Source organism: Copidosoma floridanum, unplaced genomic scaffold (genome assembly GCF_036245765.1).
Source record: "Copidosoma floridanum isolate Cflo_tuat_1 unplaced genomic scaffold, Cflo_Japanese_pri ptg000007l, whole genome shotgun sequence".
NCBI lineage: Eukaryota > Metazoa > Arthropoda > Insecta > Hymenoptera > Encyrtidae > Copidosoma > Copidosoma floridanum.
Genome location: NW_028321884.1, coordinates 13,837,470 through 13,862,129, shown reverse-complemented (window position 1 = coordinate 13,862,129; position 24,660 = coordinate 13,837,470). Strand labels below are relative to the sequence as shown.

Sequence of the window (24,660 nt, the reverse complement as noted above, 5' to 3'; positions counted from 1 at the left end):
CTCCAATGTACAGGAATTTGGAAAGTACCATCAGCCGTTAAATTTCAATTTACTCTTTTCGTTTCAGAACTGCTGCAACGTTATCAGCGAGCGCACATGTTTTACTGTTCGATGTGGGAGCGATAGGTTTTATTTTTTTTTTTTTTTTCGAATGTACGAGACTAATACTGTCAGTTGAAGAAATTTTATTTGTAATCCTACAAGTTCTTACACGTCATCAGGTAATAATATTCTGATATTCAGATTATCATTTTTCCCATTATTCAATTTTGAACAAATAACCACAAATAACCTTCAAGTTTTTATACTGGTGTCCACATATCTTTCAAAATCAAGGTAATAGGTATGTATGTTGAAAAATGTATAAGCTTAAGTACAAAAAAAAAAAAAATTATATGTACGCCTTACAAACATAAAATATCTTGTCTAGATGAGGTACATAAAGAGCTTCAGCAAACGGTCAGACACGTTATCATCGTCCGATATATTTCGAACCCACGCAAGCACGTGAATGCCAGTGACTCCCTGACCAGTTTCCATTGACATCACAATCGCCCTGCTGCCAATTCCGAGCCAAAGCATCATAGTTTATTGATTTGCAGCTGCAATATTAAAAGTAAGTAATCAGGTGGGTGGCTAGACCCGCTTACTATTGTAATTCCAATTTATATTTGCACGATTTCCCTTGTCCATGCGTCATGAGATTTATGTTGGTTTTATGTATCCACACTCCACTATTAGATTTTACGTCAAGCGATTGTTTGACTCTGGTTAATGTTCAACGCTGTAAGCGTCCCAGTTTTATTCCTCTTTTTGAAATTTGACCGTTAATGTATGATTGATTTATGTCAGTATCATAACCTCACTTTCTAGACTATTTGTAGGTATTTGGGATTGGGCAGTTATTTGACACTAATATTGTATATTTGATGACTAAAATATTTCTATGGTTTAGTTACTCTGTAGTAAAGGTGTGTTAGACAAGCATACCTGAAATTATTTTCAAGGCTGATTCTATTGCGTGATAAAACTGACCAACATTAGCAGTTTGTCGTTTAAATACACGAAACAGAAGGCAAAGATTTATTTTGATATTATAAAGTTGATACATTATTGAAAATGCAATTTATTGAGTTAAGAGTTAACTTTTTCGTTTGAAAATTGCCATTTATAAGATAACATTATTTTCGTCATAAGATGTAGTAGTTATCCTCGTTTTGGTTTAATTAACAGTCCACGTTTCCAAGCCTTCAATCTTGTCAAGCATTTATGTATCTTGTATCATATAAAAAAAAGTGTAATTAAATTTAATAATACTAGAAAAAGAACCTCAACGTGCCATACTGATAACTGATAGTGTATTAGCAGACTTACTAAAGTCAAACAATAGGATATTACTATTTCCATGAAGCCAATCAATTAGACTCGTTTTAACTTGGCTTCACTTAGAAAGATTTACTTTTTCAAATAGAAAGTACAACGACAAAATGCTAAGTGCACTTTTTGTATTGTCATCATCTTTTTTTTTTAAAAGAGGAGCCTTAGCTAGATACAGTTTGAAAATATATAGATTAACAACTATTTTATATCTGCGTTATATCTCGTTTTCTCACTCGATACTTTATATTGTAGCAGACCTTGTAATAAAAAGTAAGTCCAGGTAATTTTCTTAGGATTGATTATTCCAATATCTTGCGTTATAGTTCATCCGTTTCGTCTGTAGAGTTTTTACTTATGTTTATTAAGTAGACTTTTGTACATGTTCACATGTTCTTTTGACATAAGGACGTAGACATCACTATGATTAACTTATTGAGTAGAATATTTATCATTACAATCATATGATGAACGTAGACTTCGAGAAAAATTGTTTGCACACTCATACATTACCATAGTACTCGAATTTCAACCATCAAAAAAATTTTATAGAACGTGTACACGCAGTGATTATTCCATTAATTAATAACCTTGTTTCATTTGGACATTTTACACAACCATCGAAATGTGTCGAGTAAACTTCTATTTTTAGATATGAATATAGTAGGTATATAATAGGCTTTGATAAAAGTTAAAACTACGCCTTGAAAGTTACAGCTTTTTTTTGTTAATTTCGAGCAGATATTCAAAAGTACGGTTTATTTACGTGTTTACTAAACACATTATATTAATTATTGAAAATGCAGCGAAAAAGTCGTAATACCTTCAATAAATCAACATAGCAGGCGTTTTAAAATTTATGAACATGCAGATTATCACTACTTTTTCATGTTTCGTTGCTAAGTCTTTTTAAAAATTCCTTTATTTCAAAATCAAGCTAACCATTACAAAATCATTATTTTCATATTACTTTAATCAACACCGTTTATCGTTGTACGTGTGTGCGGACACGTTCCAAACTTCAGTTTTACGATATGACTATTGAAGTGGCTACGAAATAAAATTCAGTTGCTATTGGAAATTGCCACGTCTTGTTGCTACGGGGCCAGAATCTTCATAAATTGTTACTTTTTATGAGCAAATTTGTAATATAATCCATGGATCGTCAAAAGTTAAGCTTACACGTCAAATTGAGACGCAAAAGTAAGTGCAAAGACGTTTTATACTTTAAAGGAAGAAAACAATTGTAGTTTGTTAATAATAAATGATTGAGTATGATATTTCGATAGTTCATAGTAAAAACTGAAGTTGATTTGTATAGTTTATGGAAAAAGTTTTGTTTTTATATTGGGAAAAGTTCATTGTTAATTACATGTGACACCATATTGTTCAAAGAGCAATACGTATTGCCTAAGAGAATATTCGTTTAGTATGAATTTTTAAAGCTTATGAGGAAAACATTGAGTATCTTAAAGTTTTAATTAAATTTTTATTTTGAAATTATTGTTGGCGTCCGCAAAAGATATTGCACACTATCTTTAGAAAGTTCTGGTCATAAATTATTTATTAAACTTTCAATATTATTCAGACTTATGATCTCAACCATCTTTTACTATGAACAAGTTTATCATGTTTGAGTTTTTCTCTGCACAATTAATGCTGATAGGATAGTTAGATAAACTATTTTTCCGATGAACGAGTTTTATTACAATAGCCAGTCATTTTTTTTAGATGAGAGGCTGAGAGATCTGTGTAAACGTCTAGCTGCACGAATAAAGGCTGATAAGAAGTTGAAGCAAAAAGAAGCACAGAAAAGTCTTCTCAATAAAAAACAAAATGATAATAGACGAGGTTGCTTGAAACCTGAAAATAAAAGAAAGAAAATTATACAAAAGCTTAAAAGATTAACGTTAAAATTAAATCATACGAAGTTATACTAAGAAAATGTAACTTTATAATAAATTTTCCGTTTAATGATCTTCTTTATTATTATTTACCTCAATATAAAATGAAAAAAAACGATTGAAAAGTAAGCAACTTTAGTCTTGAAACGTTAGCATCTGCATGAGTTTTATTGATGGTTGTAACACATAATTCAAAATTCCACATAAGCAATTAATTCTTCTCCTAGTGGTTTGCTAATTCGAGAGTAATATTTAAAAAAAATACACGTAATTTATTCTAGGTTTCATTTTGGTGATAAAGGTAAAAAAAAGTATCTTAATACTTAAATAACACATCATTGAGTTTCAATAATATCATTTTTTTATGTTTTAACGTAGATAAATGTTGAATAGGACAACGTAGCTAATAATATATTAGATGCACAAAACCATTGAACCAACATTCATGATAAAACGTCATATTATTATTTCCGTAAATGACACCTTCTGGTAGATGGTAGTAAATATTTATTTTATAGTATTTACAATTTTTGTTAACAGTAATGTTTCTATATATTATTCAAAACCTATTCACTTTGTAATTAAGTATTTTGCTTCATCACTGACCCAATCTGTATTAGTATTTTATATAATATTAAACAAAGTATATTCAAGTTGACATAATACCAAATATAATTTAACTAACAAGAGAATCAAAAGTCTTTTGGAGAAGATGATAAAGATAAATTAATGACTGTTTTTCAAGTGACAGTTTAATCAAAAGGATTCCTTGTGAGCTTATAAAAATAGTTTGAAGCAATTGTCTAATATTTAAGTACAAATTTTTTTGATATTTAGGGAATGAAAAGTCTTGTGTACTGTTTAGTACTTTACATAAATTCAATTAGTTTTCGCAATTTTCTTTAGTTCTCTCATGCTAATAAAAGAAAAAATGTTCTGCTTCAGATGATAAGGCAATATTTGAAAGTCCAAAGACGCCAAGACACTTTGTAAAGCTTCGTCCAAACAATTTTCTGCTGCGTTTAATAAATTCCTCTTCTTGATAGCCAGATCAATGCGAATTTCGAGTACGTAGTCATAATATTTGAGACGTTTTTTTTTGTAAAGCAATGAACGCAATTTCTTGCAAGCATTCAGGTGTTCTTTACGATTTAATAACTTGACATACGAGTCTAATGAAATTGTTATAATATCAAAGACAGATATTTTTCCTGCTTTGATCTTCTTCCATTCATCTAGCTTTTTGTTACAATCCAGCAGGATCGCTGCCAATTCCGTATTTAATTTACATAATCCTTGTGCAGGAATGAATTTCTTATTAAACTTTTTTAATCGTACGTAGATTGCATAAAAAAATACCAATAAGTTCTGGAATTTATTATCATTCTCTGGGTATCGAATCGTATGGCGAAAGGCGTCCAAAATGGCTTGATTGATTGTTACGACGTCTGTGAACTCCCAAAATAAGCATACTGTTCTCAAATCGTTTTCACAATATTTATCAATCGAAAAACGAGGTATAATACTTGGATACTGACTGTGGATTAAATATTAACTCATGAGTAAATCAAAGAAGTTTACCGTGAAAATTTTGTTACAGTAAATGAGGTAACAAACCTATTGGCCTTCAAGCCAGCCTCTAGAAGCATCCTGATGATGTAATGTTGGTGTGAGTTGACAGCTGCGTACAGTGCACTGTTGATATCCCGACAGCAATTTTTTCTTGTCATGTCAACATGATCGATATCTAGTGTGTAATTGACAACTTGCTCACAACCAAAGCTACTGGCAACTATTAGTTCATTCAAGTGAAGGCTATTGTTATTGTTTCGGAAATGTAAGCCAGGAAGGTATCTTACGTTTAAGGAGAGGGTCATTTCATCAACTCCTGCAATTTTGGCTAGCATAAGGTGCAATATTTTAATTATATTTCTTTTCACAGCTAAAAAAAAAGGAGTCTCGCCGACATAGTTTTGGGCACGCAAATCAGCTCCTAGAAAAAAAATTTGCAGAACTTAAATTTGATAGTTAAAATATGTAGGGGATACTAAGTCTTCAAAATTCAGTAATATTAAAAAAAAGTATTTTGTAATTTATCCGTAAGACACAATATTACCACTTAAAAATAATAATCAGTAATGTCAGTCTGACTTGATACTCGAGAAACTGAAAATCTGGTTTTCAGGCTTAAAGAGAAACATAGAAATATGGAATAAAAAAAACATGTACCATATTTTTCCAAGCCCTGCCGTAAAATCAAAGTGTCACACTTTTTAATCAAAATTTTATGGTTCTAAATTTATAGCTTGTTGTCCTCCCATTTTTAAATTTATTATGAATCAAGATAATAAATTTAATTTAATGTCTCTGAATCAATGCAGTTAGGTTATTTAGCTTAGCCATATTAATGATATCATCCGATCCTGTATTTTTAAGTATTTTTTCAAGCTATTCTATCATCTTGGTCATGTAAAACATAGTTTCTGATCTTGGGATGAAAATAATCATTTTTTACTTATTTTAAAAGTCAATGATTTACCATTTTTTATAAGCAGACTAGCAATTTGGTCGCATACTTCCACATTGGATAATCTCTCTTTTTTCAATATTAAATGCAATGGTGTCTCATCAAAGAAATTTTTCACGCTTGTATCAGCTCCTTTTTGGAGAAGATTTTTAACCGCCTCTTCATTCATATGACGAACAGCAAGATGTAGATCAGAGTCACCAATCTCATCAGTGGTAAAAATACCTCGCTGGTCTAGTATTGCTGAGAGCAAGCATTTTTTGGGTCTTCTGTGACTCTCTTTGTGTCCTTGGGATATTAAATGATATCGTAAAGCTTTGAGAGTAAATTTACCGTGAATGTCTATTGCATCCGCACGTTTCAGTATAAACTTGATAAATTGCTTTAGCAATTGTTGATGAGATTGGTCCCATCGGTCCCATGAGTTATTACATGCTTCTAATAGACTTTCGTAGATATTATTGCTCTTTGCACTGGAACAGTTGTAATCAATCAATATGCTAAATTAGTTAGACAAAAGTAGTTCTATGTAGAAATAGAGTTACAGTAATTGTCATCGTAAAAACAAAAGGAAAATTGGGACTGTATGTCATGAACTCTACTAATTTGCATTCAAAACCGCTATAATTTTTACTCTTGCAATAATTTTTACTTTTCACCCCAACAAAATGCATGGGTCTCCTTTGATATGCGTGGTCAAATAACACATTTTCTGTAATATTTACTTTAAATTTATCATCTGTTTTGATGAGGAGAAAAATTGAGGATGGTCTCACTATCACAAACGTATAGCAAAGTATGTGATAAATTTGACTGTAATTGTTAAAATAAATGAAAATACCATTAAATGAAAATAAATTACACTAAAGACACAGCAAACTTTGTACCAAGTGACATTCAGTCTTAACTTCAACCTAGCTTTTACCATAACAATAACTATACCTCCTTTGCTTAAAAATCTTATACCCATATTGTATGAGCTTCTTTGCAGAATTACACTTGAGAAATGAAATAGCAAAGTGTAAAGGTGTATCGGCAGAGAAATCATCCATGTTGGGATCCGCTTTGTAATTTAACAATAGCTCTACAATGTGTTCGTGATCCATACATATTGCAGACCACAAAGCTGTACTATCAAATTTGTTTCGAATATTTGGGTCAATTTTGTTTTCGAGTAAAAGCTTTATTCCATTGACCTATGAATTTGAAACGGTTAAAATTTTGACCGGCTATTTTCTTCACAAAAATAATACCTGCTGCTGTCTGACTGCAAAGTGAAGTATCGATTCAGAATTAAAATTTTGTGAATTTAAATCTGCTCCATAATCAATTAATAGCTCAATCATCGACAACTTGTCGTCAGCTTGTACAGGATCAAATTGATCGACACAATCGTAAACCAAATGAAGAGGTGTCTTAAAGTCAATGTTCCAATCGTTTATGCATGACGAATCTCTAAAATATTGGTAAAATAATGTGAGAAAGAAATAAAGAGTATTAATTCGTTACTCAATAAACATTACCTTCGAAGAATTTCACGGGTTCTTATAAGGTCACCGGAACTAACGGCTATGTGAAGATCTTTCCTGTTCATGCTGTTTATTCCAGTTAGATTTTTTTTACTTATTTGTCGAAATTACTGGATCTTATGTGAATATTTGGCAGTGAGTTGGCTCAACTTTCAGAGGACACTAGGATTCATAAATCAATGTTTAACACGGCAATTTCATTGTTCTGGTTGGGTGCTCTGAAATTTTGTACCTAAAAGAACTTTTAAAACTACTCTAAGTAATGTATTCTAATCTTCCCAAATTTTTATTATAGCCAACTTTTAGTAAAATTTTACTGATTTAAATGGTAAAGTATTCTTCTCACAACTTTTAAGTATTCTTTTCAAATAGAATTATTTTCCTACGTATAGTCACTAAAGACGGTATCAAAGTATGAGAAATTTTATAACTGGAGTATGTAGAGCTACCTAGCTGTTAGTTTTATTGTTAAAAATTCTAAAGTTTCGAAATAAGACAGTAGTTAGGTGTAATACCACCAAAAGTTCATATACTTCTGGAATCTAGACATCCAATACATTGTTAAGGTATGTGAATACAGTAAAAAACGTTAAAATGAAAGTATATGTGTTTACGTGCAGCTTATATTCTTTTGTACGTACCTAGATAATATACCACTGTCCAGTTATACAATGTTCATTCCTTCTTGTTAAGTAATACTTAAAGAAAATTGATTAAATACATGTCCGTACCATATTTCACGAAAAGAAGGCGCGGTATATTTAATGAGCGTTTAGCAGAGTCTAATTAGCCAAGTATACTTTAAGTTAAGCCAAATATATTTTGTGTAACTTTTATTCGTTTTTTTTTGTTGTAGGATAAAACTAATTTCTATTAATTAGAATACATAACCATACATGGCTTTAATCAATTTTTATAAAAAAATATAATACTACACTTGCTGAGTAAAATATTGTTAACTTATTGTTTCTTTGATCTCTTTCCGTACATAATGGGAATTCACAGTCAACACTTTGTTTATGAATGTCGGTTTGTTCAGAGTGCATTTACTTCAGCATTAAAAACGTTTGAAAGGTTTCTCCGTCAATTTGAATTATAAATTATGATGACAAAGACTCGTAGCTTATCGGTGACAAACACTATTTCCGCAACTATAATGATCATGCCAGGTACGTGATATAGCTTTCCACTATTTTGAAACTTAACGTATTAGTTATTAACGTAATGACTAAAAGTATCTAACTACCACGCTGCGATAAGTTCAAAGATTTACTTGACTGACAATAACTGTTCTGAAAAACCAAGTTTTTCACATTATCATTATCATTTGTTCTTAAATACAAGAGTAATTATATGAGAATAAGTTTGTTTCATGTATCGTCTTCACGATAAATTAAACATAAATTTAAAATATTAGTTGTAGCAAAAAAACGATTTTTTCACGTGTTAAATTGTTTCCTACAATTTTCAGAAAAAGTCTTTCCGAAATACATGAAAATAAGTAAAATTTATATTTTTTTAAGATCTACAACTTTAGAATCTATAATTCTGTGGCATCGTGTTAACTTCAGACTATTACGGGCAAAAACCTATTTTCTAAATGGCCTTCTAGACCATCAGAATTGTAACTTAAATGAAAGTGTAGAATACAAAAGAGTTGTATTTTAATGAAATCCACATTTTTTCAACTAGACACACACCTTCAATGAACACTTAAAGATACATAACTAACAATTAAATGTTTCAATTTCACGTTCTTTAATGTTTTCTTTGATTTTTTAAATAATCTTCATGTATGAAGATGATCCTGAAGAAATAAATGTTAATATTAAAAAAATTCATTTTTTTGAGATCCACAACTTTCTTGTTATTCTGGAATGTGTGAGACTTTAGATTTTTAAGACATACCCAAAAAACTGATTTTGAATGTGGAAAATATCATCTTTTTGACTATGTGGGCATGAAAATATTTGTTTTAGGGTCTTCATAAATAATTAAAAGTCTTAAGACTTGAAAATCAATAACTATTATTTCGAGACCTACACTTTTTCTCGACTGTATATGGACCTAAAATATCAGCTTGAAAAGTTACGTGCAAAATACCGATTTTCATTACCTAAAGTTAGACTATGTTAGGCTGGTAAATATTCTTTCTTTGACAAAATTGGCTAAATTATAAACTGTCACGTCATGCTATAGAAATAAAGCTACCAACCAAATTTCAGCCCAATCAGGAGTAAAGTCTTGAAGATAGTCAATTCATATGTCTTCGTAAGTGGCAGTTATACTTTTTGCTCTGGTAAAAATATATAGCAGTTCTATTTAGCAGTCGTACCTAAAAATTTTGGACGTTACAAACTTACGGAGATATACAATACGGTCATGTTATATGCCTGACTTCGCAAAAATTTATAAAATAGTGGAGCAACATCATATGCCCTATAATTCCAAACTTTGTTTGCTTTACTTTCGGTTTTAATTCAGGTAAAAACGAATGATCTTGGGTTCAATATTCTATGATGATCTATTTCATAGGCCCAATAACTGTTTCATAAGAAAACTAAATTATTCAAAATCAGATGCATAAACAGATAACATCCCAATCGTGTACAATATCCTTCTCGTAATGCCATAGTGCGATTGTTATCCAATTTTTTTAGTTTCATCGTATTTAGGAGTATCGTTAAAATTGATCACAGTAGCTACCTAAATGTTTAAAAATACAACACAGTTAGAACATAAAGTACTTAAAAATAAAAATGAAACCGTATAAAATTTTACTTTTCATCTGTTGTCGCTGTCAAAGGTAATCATCCTCTAATAGCTTCATAGTTCTCCAACTCTCGCATGAAGGTATAATCCATCTTTTCCACTGATTGAATGCTACCGCATCCTGTCTGCTTTAGAGTAAGCCTAAGCCTTTGATGGATTTGTCGATGTTGGGTGTGGCGCGGTAGTAATATGCCCTGAGGCCGCCACCAGTACTATACCACTACTGTAATACACATCAACGTGTGTGTGTGTACACGCAAATGCTGTTTGGTAAATTTCATCTGAATATACCCAGACCTTCAGCAATTACCACAGAAGTATACCAACCGACAGTGCGTCTGATGTTGCAGGTGCTGAGAGAGAAAGACCCACATGGCGAAGGCAAAGTAGTTTTAGTACCTGAAATACGCAGTAATTTGGACAAGCATAATAATATGTACTGTATCCAACGGCATGTCCTTTGTGATACTCAGGTTATCCTCTAATGAAGCTCGCACTAAAGAGACGCATGTACCTAAGCCTTTGCGTGAATTTGTATAGGAGATGAGTAAAAGAGTTGAAAGTGTATTACATACGTGCACGAACTCGGACACTTTGGCCACGACCACCGCATGGATGCGCGCACGCTTAAAACGCGTTTCAGTACCATCTCTAATTCCCCTCTTCCGAGTCTAGATAGAGGAGTCGAAATTTCTTCCCTGCCACTCTTTCTTCTATAGCTTTTGCTCGTCATTACAGTCGCCGAAAGCTTTTTGTTTCAACTGCTCTTACGCGTCCAGTATAAATTGGGAGAGTTATCATAAGCCACTTTTCTCCCCTTCTCTGGCTCCCTCTGTATGCGTGGAAGCTCACATATGACGAATACATAGGGAGGTTGATCCTTTTATATTTATACTTCCACGCTTTAGGCATCTACGCGCAACGAAACGAAAAATATAGAACCAGAGGGGATATTGCGACTGATTGGCGTGCCCTTTCAATGGTACCTATGGGTTGTGAGCTGATGGTATAAATGACGAATGATGCGCGATATCAAACGAACGAGTATCTTTGGCCGCGTGGCTAAGTGTCTGGGCGATGAAAAGGGGGATGTACGCACGTGTATTATACATGTGTATTTGTGGGCGTATGTGTATGGGAGTGAGTTGTGAGTTTGATGGGGAAAATGGTCAGGAAACGAGGTAAAATTGAGCGGGTGGTTTTTGTTCGACAGCCCAGCGATTTTCGTGCACGCGCGAGTGTACCTACGCCAATTCTTCTTTTTCAGATGCGATAATCATCGATTCGTTATTTTTTGGAAGTACACAAAACTACGCTGGGTTATCGATGCTGAAATTCGGTGGACGCACGCACTTTTTTCCTGTTTCGCTCGATTTAACTTGCCTTTTTTTCCTTTTTTTCTTTCGATGGATCGCTACATTCCAACAAATGACTTTTTCGGTGTGTATCGACTTGTCAAATGTATCTGAAAGAGTTACGTTAACTGCGGGTCTAAAACATTTTTCTTGGTGCATCAAACATTTTTCATCAGATTCTATCTAACAACTACGTATATGATCCGAGTGTCCTTGCAAATACACGTATTTTCTATCTAGACCTCACATTTCCAATGATTGATTTAAACATTAATTTTAAAATCAAGCACACCCTCGTTATGACTAGCGTCCTCCCTATCCTAACAATCCACGCAATTACCAGAGTACCCTTACACACGTGCACGGCCACGGCATACTCAGATAAGTTGACCAGTCGACTGCTGCACGTGTCCTAACTTAATTTCGATCAGCAAATATTTTCATACGCTTAGCTTGCCTCCCTGAACCTTATCGACGCCCGTCACCGTCGTCAGGAGAGGCCACCACACCTAAGCCTCCCGGGTGGGCCTTTTGGCTGTCCTTCCATCGGGGATGAATCGCTTGAAGAGAAGGGGAGAGATGCTGGCACCACCGGATATTGAAAATACCATGGCAGAGAGTGAGAGACGACAGGAGATGGGCGCAGCGAGCAAACATTGCCTCCCGAATCCCATATGCGAACGGAATGCCAGTCGAATTAGCTTAGGTTGACGAAGGTGCGTGGGTATATATGTTATGTTCTCCCTGAGGGTTGTACTGCTGGAATTTCGTCCTTCCGATCCTACCTATGGATGTAAATTCGCAATGGCTTTTCTAATATTGAAATAATGTTGTGCTGTAACTGCGAGGAATATCGAGAAGTTGGTGTATGCGTTGGCACTGTTAAACAGTCACTGGTTTTGCGAGTGTCCGATTGATCAAGGGAGACACGGTTTTTTAATTGCCACGGAAATCTCTTGTGCAATCCAATTGTTCTGATCATTGAGAATTTTTGATGAAAGGGAATATATTTTTGTTGTAGTACACCAATTTGCGATCATTTGCATCGATAATTTAGTTACTGCTAAATAATCGTTTGTAAGCTCTAACAACACTTGCAACAGGTAAATAAAAAAAAACAACTAAAAATTTATACTTCTGAAAAACTCGTTTGCAGCGTGAAAGTGGAAATTCGATCCGTCTCTATTGTACGAACGAGCAATCGACAAGATCGTCGGACGCCCCCAATCAAATATTTGCTCGGAAATCTAACAATAAGTCCGTAATTGAAAAACGCGTGAAACAAAAGAAGATATACAAGAGTCGCGCAGAATTAATTACAGTACGCGCGAAATTCTGTACGTGCACTTACTGAATCCTTTCATTCAGATTTAATCAATAAAATTGGAAGAAAGATCGTGCACAGCTGTATCGCTTTCAATGCTGTTAATCGTAGCTTTATTTCAAATGTAGTATTAAAATCGAGCTAATTCATTCTGGCGAGGGATTACTTCACATAATCTGTAGTTTTGATGATACTATCACTTGTAAATGAAGAACCCTTGTTGAATTTTGTGAAATGCAACCTTTCCACAATTACGTTGAAAAAAAATTGTTGAGTCCTGCCAGTGTTTCATGTATTCCAGGAAAATATTCAACTAATTGAAGAATCTCAATTGTACCGAGCTTTGAACAATATTATAAACTACTTTATCGCAGTACTAGATACTAACTTTTTCAAAAACATTCTTATTTCCCTTTTCATAGTTTTTGTACAAAAACACGAAGTTCATTGGTGTCGAAAAAGTAAAAGTTAAATAAATAGTTTTACCTTCAATAAATTTTCGAAACGTTTATTCACCTTACATTGTCCACAACAATTGTAAGTCCCAAACTTTGTGACTTAAAACCAATTGTTACAGTAATGGCTAGCAGCAAACAATTTCCGATGAAACATCTGTTATTAAGGTAGTCCTTACTATCCACATAGTTCCGAATGAATTTTCAATGGTGCATTGTATACCAAACACACATATTTCTGTTGCTCAATCATTTTATCCGAATTAAACTTTTTGGGACCCGGAATCCGGGAGATTAGGTCAGAACTTGTCATCCATCTGCAGCTCATAGTTTGAAATGAAAACCATATCGTCTGGCTTAAGATGACAAGTAAGCTCGTCGTATACCTCTGCAGGATAATCCCTTTATAGCAGACCCTCGTCAGATCGCCAAACCCGGATCAGGACGCAACGTTTCCAGTACGAGTTGTTTGAAATTGTTCACGACATTCAACACCTCAAGAGATACTTATGGTCATCCAATTTTCCAGAATGTGTTATTCACTATTTCTTGGATGTGAATTTGCTATCGGTTAATCAATTGTCCATAAAGAAATGTGCTCTTACAATGTTATGCTATCGGTAGTTAAAAGTAAGTGAGGACTTTATTTCTCAAATAGAAATTGCAATTGGTTCATGGACGTTATTCCAGATTTACAGATACGATTGTTTACTTCCTCTCATAATCTTGTATTTTGAAGTTGGTAATACGGTGATTGGGATATCACTTGATTGTTTGTGACATGCATTTACGTGAATTTGTTGTACAGGAAAGTTAACGCTGATTTTTTAAAATTTACATTATGATTATTTTTAATGAAAATTGTAATAACTATTAGTAAAAGGAAGAAATTTGAAGATCTTGGGTATGTTTAAATTAGATTTTGATATATTTTTTAAATTATTGATTATTACTACTATTCACATACATTACCATGTCAAATGCAAAAATGGTATGGTTGATGTGAAACATCTAATGGTGCGGTACGAAATAAGACTAGTTATTTCGTTTTTAATATAATACGATAAACAATTACCAAAAAAATTGTTTATGCTTGGCAGACCGATGCACACATCCAATATTTATTCAATGAGTCGTTATTATGACTTAACTTCAAAATACTTAAAAATACGCCGTATCGTCAAAAGGAAGCAAGATAGACAAAAAGTAACGATTTTTTGGGATTTTTTGAAGGGAAAAAAATATTGCTGCGCTTAAATACATAAATCTTTATATAGATATAACACTAACACAATACTTACATAATTTTTATCATTAACAATATCATTATTATTGTTATTATCATGATTATTATGGACATTATCATTGTTGTTATGATATTATTATTATTGTTGTTATGATTGTTGTTACTATTATTATTATCATTATTAATATTAATATTGTTATTATATAAACAAGCATGATAAACATTCTCTCGTAGGGCAGTAACGTGGAAAAATGGTACGATCAAATATCAAGTATAAAAGAAAAGTAAGTCTCCATAAAACTCCTCCTCCAAGCAACGCAATCATAAGATTTGAAATTTCACCCTGAAAAGCCGTCACTTTCACCCTCGACTTGTTCCCTACCTTGCAATATTACTCCCACGAAGCACAACAGCGAACGATCAAAGAAAACATAAAAGCTCCGTTCCACCCTGTCTTGTGAAATTCTCAGACTATTAAGGTCGATGACGCAAGGAGCGAAAAAGGGACGAGAAAAGAGCTTGAGTCTCCTTTTCTACTTTGCTTCTATATGTTTGTGTACACACATACACCGTATATTCTATTATCAAGAATAACTCCCCTTGTTTGATAGAGAAAAGCAGGCTTGAGTGACGTTAGCAGTGTCAGGGGCAACCCCGTGGTGCCGAGAGATCAGCTCGCAAGGCCTACCAGGCACATAGTCCTTTTTTTGAGGTGTGTAATATAAGCCAGGGCTACGATGAGAAAATTAATTATCTCCTGATAGCAATACAAGTGTATTCTGATCTTGGTATTAACCTATCACGAGAATATTACGAGTACAAGGGTATGTTTCTCAAGTTACTTTTCAAAAAAAAGTAAAATGGTTTCTAAACTGGTAATGTGAATACGACGTGTTTAACAAATCCTTGATCAGTTATTCATAGATGATAGGACAGTGCAGTTTTCATAGATGAGAAAATAAAGAAACCGCAATAATATTGATTGATCTCTTTAATTGTTTGGAACATAACTGTGAATCGTAGGATAACATTCTTACATTAACTGAAAACCAAACACACGAATCCATCATATATCGCATTATATATATTTAGTGCAACATAAAAATACTGAAATCTCACCTCTCTCGTGCAAAACATAACGTAATAATTATGTAATGTACTCGTATGTCTATTAAGATGTAACCCTATAACGCAGTGGATTAGTAAAAGCGAGAAAATATTTGTAGGTGTCCACTTCCTAGACTTGTTTATTGAAACTCTGTAAAAAATCACCGCATTCCCTTGCTTCGTTAAAATAGTCAACCAGCCACCAGCTTGTATTGATGTACACGTTAACTCATTGAAATTGCAGGATGAACTCTGCGGCTTTTCGAATGACAGCAAAGAGGTTCGAGGTTTCGCTTCCGAATGAGATGCGAGACGAAGGGAATGGCGACATCTGATATAGCTGAATGGATGTTATCGAGGTTTCTCTACCTCCGGCTTTCTGTAGGGGAACCAAGCATTTGAAATGGTAATCAAGAGACGGGACAGGATCAGAGCTGCACCTCATTCACCTGTACTGCTCTCTGCGTAGCTGTTACGGCAGGTTTGTACTTTTGGATTCAATTGAGATCGGAGACAAATGATCAGCTGCGTACAATTGAAACTTTGAGTGATTCCTTCAACGGGATCGTTTAGCATTGGATTGCTCCAAGGAATGGGGCTTTGATGGAATCGTGATTTTGAAGCTAGATGTAATTTTTTTCCTCATTGCATTTGTTGAGTAAACTGTGAAAAGCACGGACAAGGCCTCAAGAGTTTTTGAAAGGTAAATTTAAAAGAAAAATTAATTTCGTGCGTACTTGATTGTCAAAGACAGTGAAGAAATGCAATTCCTCAATTTAACTGTCAAAATGCTTAAAAACCACCAATTAAAATTTTTTTAGATTTTTAAAACAGCTGATACTGTTGAATTACAAGAACTCAGAAATTGCAATGTAAGATCTAAGAACTGTTTGTGATGAACTGTGTCAAATTATAACATTACTTAACGGATATCCACGAGCATAACAATGGAAATACATAGTATCATAGAAGGATTTTTTCAGGACTTTGAGGAGAGCAGTAAGTATAAATTTTATTTTCTTAAATTTTTTAAAACATTAAAATGTGTAGGTACCTCAAAAGTTAAAGATTATGTACGTTAGTATAAAGAATTAGGTGCTAGTCGTAATTAATAAAATTATACCTTAACTTGATAGAGACTATAACTTAATTCACATTTAGTCAGTGCATAAAGTATAAAAATAGCATAAGAACAAAAAGAATATTCGTGTTCTTAACTGAGGAGTTTTCATGGGTTTTTCATGGGCTGTAATCCTTATTACATGAATTTATATCCAATTCATTCAAAGTCAAAGTTATTGTTACGTTGACTGCCATCTTTCTATTCGTTTACAACGATTGTTTTTAAGTTAGAAAACTATTTAAAATTTTTATTTTTGGTCTTTCTATTTTATTGTTATAGGATTTGCATATTCCTTTTAATTTTGAGGTTATATTTGAGCAAAAAACTAAATATAACCATGTGCACATTTTTAATAATTTTGCTAGTAAGCTATAATTTTTCCTAAAACTTTCAATTTTAAATCCATGAAGTTGTATCAACAACCATCAAAAATAAGGTTACGTTTTTTAATATTTACCAGCGTATCACTATTTGTACGTCACGATAATTGTTCTTTTTTAGGAAACCCATGAGAACTCTTATTTCTATTTTGCCTTCCTTCTTTTTTAAAATATTACACACATATTGCCTGGTATTTCTTGAGATTCTCTGAGTTTTCTGCTTATTTTTTGAGAAAATTTTGATTTGAACAAAAATATGGTTTTGTTCACAATGTAATAGAAGTACCATTCCCTCCCTAAGTGGGTAATATGTACTAATTTATGTCACAAACCGAAACACATTGTTCAAGAAAGAGGTTCACTTTTTCGTATGTACATTATCACTATGAAATTTTCATTAATACCATTTCACAAAACCAAGCTGGCCCCCCCTCTTCAAAAATGTCGACGAATCAATCATCACCAAACTTCCCCGAAATTCACGCAGCATAGAGCCAAGTCGACCCCTTGTTCCTACCTCCGTGTAACCATATGAATAACTGCATACGTCCACGCATACGACATCAACGTCACGAGCAGGGCAGCAGTAAAACACGCGCATCCGCACCTCCAGCCGAGCTTCAACTCATAACAATTACACTCACGCAATTCATGAGGTAAAAAAGAAAACAACTCACTGCACGGCTTTTTTTCCTCACCCATTTTCACAGAAAAAAAGATAGAGGGCGACAGGCACACACATACCGTACAGCATCCACGAGAAAATATACAGCCAGCCATTTCCTCGGCGTTCCTCGCCGCTCGCTTTTTACTTTTCATCCCAAGCTCTATTATTTGCCCGCAAAGTGCGCCAAGTGCTTCTATTTACATTTATTAAGAATCGGGATTTATAAGCGTTATCAGAGGGAGGTTGGGAGGGGGGCTTTTATGCGATAATTAGCCGTGGAGCGCGCTCTGTTCTCTTTCCCGCTGGAGGTCCGAGTGACTGCAGCTAGCTGAATACTCTGCGCGTCGTTATGCTAATGGTGACTAATTGTTGCGTTTCCAGCGGACTCATTATTGTAATGGCGCATTTTAGTGATTTAAGGGACCAGGGTTGCGAGGTTGATTTTTTTTGTTTTCTTTCCTTGCTTGGCATACCTGTTTCGCGCCTTTAGTGTATTTTAAAGCCACGAAAGGGTTCCTGTCTAAATATCAATCTGTGGAAGAACACTACCTCGAAGCTTAGAGTGACAATTGCACAAAACAGTGGAAAGACTATACTTTTGAAGAAGTGAAAAAAAAAGTTATTCCGTTTAGTCTCCTAAAGATTTATTGACTTTTCTATAATTGTAACATAATCTCATCCCTCTTGAGTGAAATCTCATGAAAAGATCAATACTCTATTATAAAATACGTTTTTGATCGTTTACCATCATTTTCTTTGTAAAAAATGTAATCATCTCAAATAGTACGACTTTACCTGATTGATAGCGAAATATTTCACCCACTAGTAAATTTTTCAGAATTACAAATTCAGAAGGTAGAATAATTTATATAAGAGTTTAACTTATAGAAACTTATTTTACAACAGGTACAGCATTCTTAATCCTGCTATAGATATAAGGGGACTCAAAAATCAAGACAAAAACGAGCCCTCGCTTAGCCTCCCTCTCTCAAAGTAATAAAAGTACCGCTCGACGATTCCTGCCCTTCTACACCTGCTCTTTTCATTTTAACGTCGTGCGCATGATATCGTCATCCCCCTATAAAAGGTAGTCGTGCTTCGAACAAACCCCATCATCTGTGTGTGTAAAGCGTCGACTACTACCATCGTACCTTAACAGCGTCGCGGCTGGTGATTCTTTGTGTTTGTCCGCGGAAATATTTATTCACGGAATTAGGGAAATTAGCGCGGTGGAGGACATGTCCGTGCCAAGTGTAGTCTCGGGAGGACAGGAAGATAGGGAGGAGTGGTTCTGTTGTTTCTTGTCTTGTGGTTAGGATGTTTACAATGGCTACACGAATAGGGAGGATTTTCATTGTAGGATGTCAAAATTGTTGATCAAAAGGATGTGATGAGTGTCAGTGTGTGTTTCACGTGAGATGGATTGGTTGAGGGATGAAATGTAGAATTACAATTGTGTGTTTGCGTGGAATTAACACAATTTTCCATCTTGAGACTGTATTCATGGAAAAAGAGTTTATTTAAATGAACATTTCCCACGATGTGCTGTGACAGATTAATAAATATGGACAATTATTGGATCGAATAATACGTATCATTAGCATATCATTGGCTATTAGCAGGAGGATCAGAAAAAGTTTACTGCCTCTTCTACATACTTTTTTTTTCATTCACCCAGAATAAATATCTCCACTTTTTTAAATAAATGAATGGACACGATGAGATTATTCTCAATTCTTACACTACTTTAAGTTAAGAAAACCACTATTTCTTTCACAATTCTCTATACCGCTCCAGTCCTTTATGTTAAATTGACAAAAACAGATTTCTTCTCGTTAATTACTTATTCGTGCGATCTATCATACGACAATAAGAGAATTATTTTCAACATTTTTTCCCAAAGCGAGGCATTCGAGCCACTATTATCGTACTCGTTAATTATAATAGATTAGTCGTCTGGGTGCTCGCAGTTTAAACTGGTATGCATCGATAGCTATGCTTGAGGTATTCACCTTATTATTAGACCTTAAAGTAACCCATCTCAAGATTTTAGCAGCTCGTACATTTGTACTATCGTTAGCCATCAGCTGATGAGAAAATGGCATCTCGTGTTTGTATTGAAATTATTTGCACGATACTTTATACTGCTTTTTTTTATATGGTTTTTTCTTGTCCCTGCCTAAAAGTAGCAGTTGATCACCGAAAAGGTATACTAAATAGGTGCCTAATTTTTTGATTTTTTTCTGATCCCAGTTAGGAAAGATATTAATCAATCTCCTTTGTCATCTTCATTTTTTTGTAAAGTCTTCAAGTTTATTGCCACTTGAAATTAATTCATTGTTTTGCTTTCTTCTTAAAAAATGTGAAACGATTATTGTAGACATGAAGACTTCAACAATAAAGTGTGGATTTATAGGAGAAATCAGGTGAAGAACTCTGTAATAGCAGACCTTATTGAATGTCAGTTGAGTTCAGGACCCGAGTTGGAACTAAATGCACAGCCTATGCCCAAATATGTAGAAAATGCCTATGTTGTTGGTAGAGGATGTCTGCTTGTTGACGAATTCCCACCTGGACTCCCCTTTTGTTTTGTGTGGCTCGTTGTACCATCTATCGCCAATTCCACCCCAACCGAATCGCTTGCCGTATTTTATTGCAGCGTCCTTTCCCATATTTACCAACTTTTCAATATCTTTTTTTCTGCAACTCTTTTTTCCACCCTCAATTGGCAAAAAGTTAATTACACTTTATTAAAACTATCGATCGGATTCCTAACCACCAGACCAGTATCCACGATCCTCGATTCCCAATATCAGAAGCTCCAGAAAAAAGTCGCAGATGTTCATCGCGCCTCTGAAAAAAACGCTGTACCTTGAAGCTCTTCGCTATCGTTAAATTTTTTCCTATAAAATATTCTTCATAAAACTTGGCCTGAATAATAAAAATCATAACTTTTATATCCACGTTGCAGTCAAAACGTGTGCAAAAAGAGTAGTAGGGAAACATCGAGGGTCGACTGCCCCTGGGGCGTTCTGGTCTGGCCAGCGCTTTTCAATTTCGTTAACAAAACTGTAATAACAGAACCTTCTCCCCCTCAGCCCCACGAGTATCGATTTCAACCCGCCCTCGATCTCCTCTCGCGTTGCGTATGAAAAATATCGCAAACTAAAAACAAATAACGGACTGATAATTATTTTTTTTTTTTTCCACAAAATACATATTGCAGCAGTGTAGTGAAAAGTCTCGAGAAATCGATTAACGCGCTCCTGCGCTAAAAAACTAACATGGACTTCGAATTTTTTGCAGTGTATATATACTTCTGTGGCTTACAGTGATGATGATAGCATGGAGCTGAGCTTGGTTGCGTGCAAGTTTCATCTCCCCTCTGGCTGTAAGCTCGGAAGGTGCGTCCTCCCTCCATACATGTTACTTATATGTACGTATTATTACGCAGGTATACATACACGAGCGTGTATAGCTCAGTCCCCTCATTTCCCATAAGCTCCTCGCGGAACGTCTCGCTGTGCTAAACAAGCTGAACTGGTCGGCAAGCACTTTGTTAAATTGGCGGCTCCTGCGACGCGCCCCGTTGCCTCCTCGTGCTTGCTTGCATTTTACACGCTCATCTTCTTTTTTTTGTCCTTGACTCTTCTTTGCCTTTTGTGAGCGTCAAAGAATTTATACCTCACCTCGAGCTCCTTTGTTGTTTTTTTTTTTTACTCCATATAATCACGTTTCAGAATGCGCGTTGACTACGAGATTTACGAGCGCTTGTCGGGTGTAGTAAGTGAGGAAAGCCCCTGTGTCTTCTTGCCAAGGGTGTGAGATAGCGTGGACTGAAATAAATAGGTCTTATTATTTTAATTATTGGAGAGGTATCTTTATACCAAGAAATTTGCATCATTGCTAGTTGATTTAATCTTTTTATTGATTGAGTACTCAGTTTTACATAAATGTTACTAATATTCCTTTTGTAAAATGGTAGTTTCAAATATTTTGAGAAAGCAGAATGTACGTCGGTTATTGCTTTCTTCTACCAAGAGTCAAAATTGAGGTTCACATACTTTTAACGTTGGTAAAAAAACTTTTAAAGCCATCAAGACCTACATTAACGACTTTAAAAGACTTGAAATTTATACAGTAAAATAGTAGGGATGTTTATTTCTCTTGAGTAAAAGCTCGTTATACATCACAAATAACAAGAAAAAAAGCTTGTTGATTTACCAATAAAAACAGGGATGCTCAGTAATCAGGAATCACGAGCAATGATAAATTTTTGATAAATTTAGCGTATTACCTCTTAAAAACAGCGTTATTATAAAATTAGAAGTATAACGTATCTACCATCGGTTCGTCAAATACTATCTAGAGAATGATAGGTATAGATTATTGCTGTTGGTGTCCGTGTAGCACACATCATTTAAATTGCAGTGTATACTTGATATCGCGATGCTTCGATGCGCAGCTTATTATGCTAATGAAAAGTGCTAGACGAAATCGGTTGCATTACAGTGCCGATACATACATAATTTCCACTTGAATATGCTATGTGATATGATTCGTTATTGTTCAAGGAGAAGAGAGTGAGAATCAATAATTATTATCCTACGAAATGGAAATCCATACATTGAGATACGCATACGATCATTTCAACACAATGAGTAGTAATATCAATATGTGGTCAGGCATAACAGACTGAAGCTCGTATTTAATTTTCAGAGCAGTTTTAATAAATAAGAGACTAATAAGAAAAGTAATTTTTTTTTTAATTCTCAATAACATGATGATGATAATAATAGGTTTAATAATCATAATAATAATATAAGAATTAAAAAAGACGAAAATAAAAAATAACACTCGTATTCAAGATAGCCGTAAAATTGCAATTCAAATAACTAATAACAATAGTGATGACAATATAAATATTAATGACAATTTATCATAAGTATAATTATTATAACTGTTATTATTTTAATTACTATTAATTTAATGTATAATCATTAATATATAATAAACATAATTGCGATAGTTACAACGATAAATATGAGAAGAACGAATATATTTGATGAAATTTTTTAGAAAATCTTTTTTTTCGAGTAAAGAAATGAAAGCCTTAAGAAATCACATTTTTTGATTAATGTTAAGCAAATAATAATGACACGCGTTTAATGTTTTCCGCATTAATAAAAATTAAAAAAAAAACTTCTAATTAGTAAAAGAATTTAGTAAAGTAAACACATGAACTGATCAAAATATTAATTGTATCTCCATTTTACTTCGGACGAGCTATAAATTTGTAGTGAAAAAGTCTAAAAAAACGAAGACACGCTCTGGCGTCTGGTGTCCGGCTCTGGCTGGAAGACAATTGGCCAAAGCCGTAGCGATTGGAAGCGATCCCCGAGTTAAAATTAACAGCCGGCCCATTCAACCAAAACGTCAATGCCCATAGCCCCGAACTCTTCCAGTGATAATGAATCAAAGACTCGTCTAATTAATAGAGCCCCGATCGAAAGTCAGACTCGCACCTGCTCCAAACGAAAAAAAAGCTGGTCAAAAGCAGTCAAACGCACAGAATTCTCGAACTTTGGCCGTTAATTAATCGATGCTGGACACAGGAAGAGACAAAAGGAACGAAAAAAAAAAAAAGAAAAAAAAAATATAGATACGCCCTAAAAGAAGCTGGTGTGATTTTTCCCGGCGAGGAATTATGGGCTCTGAAACACGTCGAGGAAAGGGGGTGGGGTGAGGTGGGCAGATATCTCGCTCGGGTTCATTTGTATTCAAATGGGCATAATTTTTCGCGCCATTCGAGCACGCCGGCTGGTCGAGGAAGAGGGGAAGCGCGTGACCATTAATTAGGAGCCGCGGAACCGACATACACCGAATGCCGGTGGTGGTGGTGGGAGGAGCTCTAGACCCGTTCAACTCTGGGCGATACGTTGGCTAATGGCTGATACGCGGAGAGGGGAAGAGTGAGTCGTCAGTGCCAGAGGCATATTCAGCTAAATCAAAAGCGAGACCCACGCGCACGCCTATTTCTCATTCGGGGGGCAGTGGAAGCGATGGCCAGTGCCGGTGGCAGTAGTACCGGCAGCCTCAACACGCTTAAGAACCCGCACCATCGTACCAGCTCCAAATCCCCTCCCCACCCCAGACTCACTCCCACTTTTCTCTCTCGATTTCCTATTATTTCTGTCGTCCTTACAATCCCCAGGGTGCTCGACAGACTCTTTTTTTTTGCCCCAAGACTCTCGAACTGTAGTTTTGTGAAATGATAGCAATAGATTTACTGTCTGGAAATCGTCCAATTGTTTAACGAGTGGATTCTAGAGGGCTTCGTTACATTATTTTAAGCTGCAAAGGCCAGAGCGGATCCATCAATGATTGGTAAATGTCACCAACCATGTCAAAAATGAGTGCAGTCAGTTCGCTGCTTATCTGTGTGCAGCTACCATGCTCCTGTGACGGATGTTTATAACTACGACTCGTATGGAATCCATTTAAAATCAAGTTAATGTACTGTCTAGCTGTGACTGTCATATTTAATGGTGATGTATATCTACTTCTTACATTTGACAAACAAACTATTTGTATTTATGCGTGCGTGAAATTATAGGTACACGATACAAGTTTAACGCATTCACTCAAGTTGACCTAAACGTACATGTCTTTAAAAAGTAAAAGAGCACATACTATATTCAAACGCCCGCGTGGATTTTTGCTAGTTTCTCCATATCGGGCACCTTCCAGGTGGTGGACAGAAGAACGTGTCAAAAAACAAAAACTAGTCACACCAGTCATGTATAGAAGCAAGCGACAGTTATAACATTCTTCTCAGATACATGCATTATACTCACACTAAATAGACACATGTATACGTACGGGCTGTTTTTG

General features: G+C 34.7%; 1 protein-coding gene and 2 long non-coding RNA genes across 3 annotated transcripts in view; 2 read left to right on the top strand and 1 right to left on the bottom strand.

Moving 5' to 3' along the window:
- Positions 1–434: 434 nt before the first annotated feature.
- The window catches only part of LOC149375415 (uncharacterized), a 31,561-nt gene continuing 7,335 nt past the window's right edge, over positions 435–24,660 (top strand). Inside the window, exons 1-3 of the long non-coding RNA XR_016292842.1 lie at positions 435–616; positions 15,841–16,299; positions 16,418–16,595. This is a non-coding gene — a long non-coding RNA (uncharacterized LOC149375415). The remainder of the gene's footprint in view (positions 617–15,840; positions 16,300–16,417; positions 16,596–24,660) is intronic.
- On the top strand, positions 2,442–3,352 carry LOC149375417 (uncharacterized). Its single transcript, XR_016292851.1, has 2 exons — positions 2,442–2,580; positions 3,109–3,352. It is a non-coding gene; the product is annotated as an uncharacterized LOC149375417 (long non-coding RNA).
- Positions 4,161–7,545, bottom strand: LOC149375416 (uncharacterized). Its single transcript, XM_089589101.1, has 6 exons — positions 7,332–7,545; positions 7,062–7,263; positions 6,775–7,004; positions 5,821–6,281; positions 4,899–5,274; positions 4,161–4,818 (listed from the first exon to the last, which is right to left on the bottom strand). The coding sequence occupies exons 1-6, from the start codon at positions 7,400–7,402 to the stop codon at positions 4,161–4,163; spliced, it is 1,998 nt and encodes a 665-aa protein (XP_089445227.1). The 5' UTR covers positions 7,403–7,545.